The 7,809-nt window shown below is 36.0% G+C and overlaps 1 protein-coding gene across 12 annotated transcripts in view; it reads left to right on the top strand.

Annotated features, from left to right (window-relative positions):
* CCDC88A (coiled-coil domain containing 88A) overlaps positions 1–7,809 on the top strand; it is a 121,960-nt gene that overhangs the window by 61,883 nt on the left and 52,268 nt on the right. For all 12 annotated transcript variants that reach the window (XM_023512091.1, XM_012804042.2, XM_023512092.1 and 9 more), the window contains exons 9-11: positions 3,867–3,948; positions 6,013–6,171; positions 7,465–7,611. In XM_023512091.1, coding sequence (XP_023367859.1) covers positions 3,867–3,948; positions 6,013–6,171; positions 7,465–7,611 — 388 coding nt within the window. The remainder of the gene's footprint in view (positions 1–3,866; positions 3,949–6,012; positions 6,172–7,464; positions 7,612–7,809) is intronic.

Raw genomic sequence — 7,809 nt, 5'->3', positions numbered from 1 at the left:
TGTTGTTTGGCGGGTCCGGGCTGGGGACTCGAACCCGCCACCTTAGGTGTACGTGGCTGGCGCCTTAGCCGGTTGAGCTATAGGCGCCGAGCCAATTTTTTTTCTTAAAAGAACCTTACTGAGATATAATTCATGTATCAGAAAATCATCCTTTCAGGTATACTATTTAGGAAAGGGGGGGTGCTCAAAAAATGTTATAATTGAATGGTTTTTAGTTTCTTCATAGAGCCATGCAGTCATCCACACACTGTCTAATTTCAAGACATTTTCATCAACCCAAAAAGAAACTCATACCCATTAGCATTCACTCCCCGTCTCTCTTTGCCTTCTGTTCCTGGCAATCACTGATCAACTTTATTTCCATGGATTTGCCTATTCTGGACATTACATATAAATGGAATTATATAAGAAATGGCCTTTTGTGACTGGCGTAATGTTTTCTAGGTTTATCTACATTGTACTGTGTATTAGTACATTATTCCTTTTTATGGTGATTAATATTCCATTTATAGATATACCATATTTTGATCAGCCATTCATTGGTTGATGGGAATTTGAATTGTTTCTACTTTTAATTTTGTCTTTGTAGATATAGAGTTTTGCTCTGTTGCCCAGGCTGGAATGCAGTGATGCAATCATAGCTCAGGGTAACCGTCTACTCCTGGGCTTAAGTGATCCTCCTGTCTCAGCCTCCCAAGTATCTAGGACTAGCGGCACATGCTACCACACCTAGCTAATATAAAATTAAAATTTTTCTTATTTATGGCAAGAGATGGGGTTCTCATGATGTTGCCGAGTCTGGTCTCAAACTTCTGGCCTAAAGCAATCCTCCTGTCTTGGCCTCCCAAAGTTCTGAGATTACAAGTGTGAGCCACCACTCTTAGCTAGCAAATTATAAATATGTTACCACAATTCAAAAACTAATTTTTAAAAAGTATCCCAAAAGAGACATTGTAAGAGATATCTTATAAATCACAAAAGGTAATAGCTTTCTATCAGTAAGAAAAAGAGAAATCATCCAGTAGGAAGTTAGAAATAAGACATGAGCTAATAATTCTGAACAGAAAAAATGTTAATGGCACAGCCATGGGAAAACAACAGTGTTTTTTACATTGTTCAGTTGTTTCACATACCTTTGTGTTTTGCCGCTTGTATTATAAGTTAGCAATGACCTTTCTGGAGGGTAGCTTGACACAAGATGTGTGTAGGTTGAGTATTTTTAATCTAAACATCAGAAATCTGAAATGTTCCAAAATCTAAAGGCTTTGTATCAGTGACATGATGCTTAAAGGAGATGTTCATTGTAGCATGTTCCAGTTGGGGTCACTTAACCAGATAAGTATATGAGGCAAATACGTTTCAAAATCAAAAAAAATTCTAAATCCCCCCATTTTTATTTTTAAAGATAGAATCCCATTCTGCCCCTGGACTAGAGTGCCATGGCTTTAGCCTCACTCACAGCAACTTCAAACTCTGGAGCTCAAGTGATCCTCTTGCCTTAGCCTCCCACGTAGCTGGACGTCAGGCACCTGCCACCACGCCTGGCTAATTTTTTTATTTTTAATAAAGACAGGGTCTCACTCTTGACTCAGGCTGGTCTTGAACTCCTGACCTCAAGTGATCCTCCCACTTCAGCCTCCCAGAGTGCTAGAATTATAGACAAAAGCCAGTGTTCCCAGCCCCAAAGTACTTTATTCCAAACATATTGGATAAGGGATACTCAACTTGTATCAAGTACCTTTTAACCTGTAACGATTTTTAGAATTGTGTCCTCAGTGCTCTACATGGTGGCATACATCTGTAGTGCTAGCTACTGTGGAGGCTTAGAAAGGAGAATTGCTTACGCCTAGGAGTTTGATGCCAGCCTGGGCAACATAATAAGACCTCTGTCTCTGCCCTGAAATAATACAGGATTTATGTGTACTAATGAGTTCATTAGCCAAAACAGTATGTATTACAGTGAAAAATGGAATCCACTTAATTATGAAGGAAGTATTTCTCCAATATTAAAAATTATGATGGTGAGCTCAGCAGCTGTAGCTCTGCGGCTAGGGAGCCAGCCACATACACTGGAGCTGGCAGGTTTGAATCCAGCCCAGGTTTGCCAAACGACAATGACAACTGCAACCAAAAAATAGCTGAGCATTGTGGTGGGTGCTTGTAGTCCCAGCTATTTGGGAGACTGAAGCAAGAGAATCACTTAAGTCCAAGAGTTTGAGGTTGCTGTGAGCTGTGATGCCATGGCACTTTACCCAAGGCGACAGCTTGAGACTCAAAAATAATAATAATAATAATAATTATGATTTTGAAATCCCAGCATGTCGGGAAGCTGAGTCAGAAGATTGTTTGCAGCTGGCCAGGAGTGTGAGTCTAGGCAACATACCATGTACTAAGACCCTGTCTCTACAAACCCTCCCACCCACAAAATTTAGTCAGGCATAGTGGCATGTGCATGTAACTTCAGCTTCTCAGGAGGTTGAGACAGGAGGATCTTCTGAGCCCAAGAGTTCAAGGCTGTAGTGAGTTTAGTGAGTTGTGATCGTGCTGCTGCACTCAGCCTGGTCTTATCCAGATAGAATAAGACACTGTCTCTTTGAAACAAAGTATGGTTGTGAGCATATGAGGATGTGAGAATAGTAGTTGTTTTATACAATGAGCATTTACCTTTTATTATTAAAGAACAAAAGGTAGAAAAATAAAGGTAGTGGATGGAAGCTTACTTTGAGGAGCTTGACTGTGAAGGGGAAATAGAAAATGGGACTTAAGGGCTGGATGTAGTGGTCATGCCTATAATCCTAGGACTCTGGGGGGCTGAGGCAGGTGGATTGCTTGAGCTCAGGAGTTTGAGACGAGCCTGAGCAAAAGTGAGACCCCCATCTCTACTAAAAATAGAAAAACTGAGGCAAGAGGATCACTTGAGCCTGATTTGGAGGTTGCTGTGAGCTATGATGCTGTTGCACTCTACCTAGGGTGACACCTTGAGACTGTCTAAATGAATGAATGAATGAATTCGTTAAAAGAAAAATGGGACTTAGAAGTAAAGCAGTACATCACACCGGTAGTCCTCCGACCCTGGGAGACTGAGGTGGGAGGATCACTTGTGGTCAGGAGTTTAAGACAAGCCTGAACAGGAATGAGATCCCATTTCAAGCACAGGCCTGTAATCCCAGCTACTTAGAATACTGAGGCAGGAGGATCACTTGAGCCCTGGAATTTGAGATTGTAGTGACCTATGATAATGCCATTGCACTTTACCCAGGGTGACAGAGTGAGACTGTCTCAAAAAAAAAAAAAAAAAAGTATTAAAAAGAAAAAAAAAAAAGAAATTTGAGGATATTTACATGCAACAGAGCAGAAACCAATAGAGATATAAAGACTTTAGGTATCTGTATGACAGTAGGAAATGTATTTTTAACTTCAGGCCATTATAAATGTTGAAATAGTTTGGAGACTCTTATATGTCTCAGACCCAGGTCACATTGCCTTGCATAATAGCTCATCCTGTTTAATTGTCTGTGACTAAGCACAGAGGGAGAGGGAGAGAAAGCAGAGTGGGGTCGGAAAGGATGTCAGGGAAGATGAAAAAGAGAGAGAGAGAAACCACATTATGAACCATGAGGACATTGGTCATTGAGGTTAGTCTTTGGAAAATACTAAGAGAAGACTTGAATGATGACATCTGATCATGTAAATTTCTAATATGCATTTTCCTATTTTTTTTCTCCTTTGGGTTGAGGTTGTGGCTAATAAATACTATGTTTGACTATTTACTTAAGAATGGCAATGCATTTGTATCAATGCAGATGATAATCATAGTTTTTAAAAGCACTGTGTTAATCTTTAATAAATACATTTTTGTATTTAAGAGAGGAAAAGACTGAACAGTTATTGGACTGTAAACAAGAACTTGAGCAAATGGAAATAGAACTAAAAAGGCTGCAACAAGAGGTTTGTATCTGGAACTTTTATTATATAAGATCACCAGGTATTGCAAATAGATTTTTCTCTTTGGACTTTATAACCTTTCCTTCAGTACTTCACATAAATAAGTGAGGTTACTGAGGCTTGAAAAGATTTGGTTGACATTTTCAGTATCTTTCTCTCAAAAATACCAGTGTCAGAACTAGAAACCAAGGTCTTTGAATTTTTCTTTCTTCTGTATTAGTGGTATTCAAACATTCCTAAGATTCATGAGTCCTTAGAACCAGGGTAGTTCCTAGTTTTTCGTTTTTATCTTCTGTGACATTGGAAACTAGAACACCTTTATTGTAAACTGTGCTGTTTAGGTCTATCTCCCTGCATTTCTGATTTCTGGTGGTATTTTATGTTGATATACATCTCTTTTAAATTTTTCATCTTTTTCTTATTAAATAAAGGCAAAACTTTTTACTTTTTAAAAATGACTGTCTAGGGCAGCCCCTGTGCTCAGTGGGTAGGGCGCTGGCCACGTACACCGAAGCTGGTGGGTTCAAACCTGGCCTGGGCCAGTTTAACAATGACAGCTGCAACAACAACAACAAAATAGCCGGGCATTGTGGCAGATGCCTGTAGTCCCAGCTACTTGGGAGGCTGAAGCAAGAGAATCGCTTAAGCCCAAGAGTTTGAGGTTGCTGTGAGCTCTGACACTACGGTACTCTACTCAGGGCGACAGCTTGAGACTATGTCTCAAAATACATAAATAAATAAAAATGACTGTCTTTTTATTTTAAGAAAGCTTTGTATTTTTTCATCTGGAACCAATAGTGTTTAAAATTCACGTTTCTAATCACTCTGATGTTTCATTTTTATTTGGAGGTAGTGTGTATGAGCTCTTTAATCCATAAGTGATAAGGATTGGAGTAAAGCTAGATAGTTGTTTCTTTCCTTAACTTCCTCTAACCTGCCATTTTGAATGCACAGAATACTTTATTTGCAAGATCACAAACTGAGAATTTCTAGACAAATGAGAGTGAGAGTCATATTCTCCCTCTCTTTATTTCTAGATATGCTAAGGATGTTATTCCACTTCTTGATTCCAGGTTTTTTTGAATGTGTGTTCAGTAATCTTTTAACTATTAGAAATTAAAGCTAAGAATATTTTTGAATAATATTAATTCATTTAAAAATACTCAGCCAATTCCATGTTAATATAAAAATGATTTTAACTAACCATTATTTTCCAAAACAAAACTCTTAGAAGAATGATACTGCTTTTACATTTTTGCAGATCTCTTTAATGTGTGGCTTAGTAGAAGACTACTAGAGTTTCATACCTGATTCTGTATTCAAGATGCCATATGTCATATAGCCTCTGGAAAACTCCACTGTGCCCTTTGAGAGAATAAAAGTGAAAAGACAAACAGTGTCTTAGCGTTTATGAAAATAGTTTTGACCTCATGAACTCCCTGAAAAGGTTTCAGGAACCCATAGAAGTCCCTATATCACACTTTGAAAACTGCTGGTCTAAAGGATTACAATAAGGCTTTTAAAAGGGTGGATTTTAATATTTGCTTCAAAGAGCATTAAGATATACGATAAGCATTTTACTTGGAAGGATTTAAAAAATGTCAGCAAGATTTGGGTGTGTCATAACATACCTGAATAGAAATCTTATTTCATTAAAGTAACTAATGGTTAACTTTAGTAATACAGCTTGCCTTTTCTGTGTTTTTATTATCTTTTATTTTAGAGTTAACTTTTTCACCTAAATTGCAAATCATTGTAAGTAGAAGTTAACTCATTTGAAAATATTCTGAATGTTTTTTTACATTCTTGTATGACAGAGAACTTTATATAAAATTGTATACAAACTTAAATATGTGTTTAAGATACTTTTTGTTCTTGGTTTTTTAAAAAAGACTTTGTATCTCATTTTAAAGAAATTATTTGTGGTATGATTTACATATTTCATAAAATTCACCCACTAAAAATATAATTCATTGATTCTTTGAAGTAAACTTATCAATTTGTACAGTTAAAAAATTAACAAGTTGAAACAAAATAATACTTAAGATATTATTATTTATATTTAAGAATATGAATTTGCTTTCGGATGCTCGTTCTGCCAGAATGTACCGAGATGAATTAGATGCACTTCGAGAGAAGGCAATCAGAGTTGATAAGCTTGAAAGCGAAGTCAGCAGATACAAAGAGAGGTTACATGATATTGAATTTTATAAGGCAAGAGTTGAGGTATGTTGCATAATTAACCATTCATGATTTTTTTAGATGTGTTATGATTTTTTAAATACATTTAAAATGCACTTAATAAACATGACAAATTCTTGAAATGTTGAAGAAATAATATCTCTGAGTGTTTATTTAATGATAGATGAGCCTATTACTCAGACTTTTACAAAGGGATCCTTGGATATTCTTAAATTTATTGAACTGTTTGTGTGCTTCTTTCATTCTTGTATTTAGCATTATAGGTAGAACAGACTTTTGAAGTCCTTCTCTCATAGTCAAGGTATTTATTTCTATTTATCTCAAACTTGTTCCCAGAAGTGAACGTAGAACATACTTCTGATTGCTCCTTAACTAAGACTACTAAGTTAAGATTAGTGAAGGCTACATACATATAAATTAGAACAAAAAACTTTTCTTGCTTGATCATTGAGTTTGATAGCAAGCATTGGATAGTTCATGTATCCTTTTTTCCATTGTCAGTTAATTTCCTTATTGTCTGTAAATAGGTTTTGGTCAGTTTCAATATGCGGATAAGAAGGAGAGCGTATACAAAATCAAGAACCAAAGGCATAAGAGAAAGTAGTTACAATATTTTAGCCTGCAGGTTACCAATAAATAGACCCAAGAGGATTGCAAAGATAGAGTACAGATTCATTTTTTACTAGTTATTTAGACATATGAATGCATAACATTATTAAGGGATTTTCAGAAAGGCTACTGTCTTAATATACCTTCTCCAGACTTTATTTTATAAACCATAGGCATATAAATTAGCAAGATAGAATTGCGAACACATATCTTTAAAACTTATGTAGGGATTTTTAAGAATTTCCTCTGTGTGTTTGTGTAAAATATGTTTTAATAGAGCACCATCACTTTTAAGTTACAGCTCTAAGTACAGAGAAATCTTTAAATGTAGTTCAATCAATAAATTAAACCCTGATTCTATGGAGATTTGTGTCTTGAATATCCAGAAGACTATGTAATTCCTTATCCTTGTGACTAAGAAATTTAAATATACTGTGATAATTTCATGTGAAATTACAGTAGCATTACTCAGCCTAATATAAGCATTGAGTACTTTGTTTGCATACTAGCTTAAATTCTAGGGAGGAGAAATGAAGCCAGGAAAATTTCAACTGTATTTCTATTACCCAGTAGCTTTATTCTTGCATAGAACTGTTGATAAAGGTGGCTTAGGATTTTATTTTTTGGTAACTTATGTTCCAGAGCTTTAAAAAGTAAACAGATATTAACACATTTGTGATAAATAAAATGTGTTTGAAATGTTTATAGGAATTAAAGGAAGACAATCAGGTTTTATTAGAAACAAAAACCATGTTGGAAGATCAACTAGAAGGAACTCGAGCTCGTTCTGATAAATTACATGAATTAGAAAAAGAGAACTTACAACTGAAGGCTAAGCTTCATGATATGGAAATGGTAAGCTTTAAGGGGTAGATTAGTTACATGGCTTCTAGGAAAAAATTGTAAGATTATTTTGTCTTCTACTTTTCAAAACCACAGACTATTTCTTTTTTTTTTTTTTTTTTTTTTTTGAGATAGAGCCTCAAGCTGTTCCCCTGGGTAGAGTGCTATGGCTTCACTGCTCACAGCAACCTCCAACTCCTGGGCTCAAGC

The sequence above is a fragment of the Otolemur garnettii genome, unplaced genomic scaffold (assembly GCF_000181295.1).
Source record: "Otolemur garnettii isolate 467f Iridium unplaced genomic scaffold, OtoGar3 scaffold00024, whole genome shotgun sequence".
NCBI classification, from domain to species: Eukaryota; Metazoa; Chordata; class Mammalia; order Primates; family Galagidae; genus Otolemur; species Otolemur garnettii.
The sequence above is the reverse complement of the archived record's forward strand: the minus strand, read 5'-3'. Positions and strand labels throughout refer to the sequence as shown.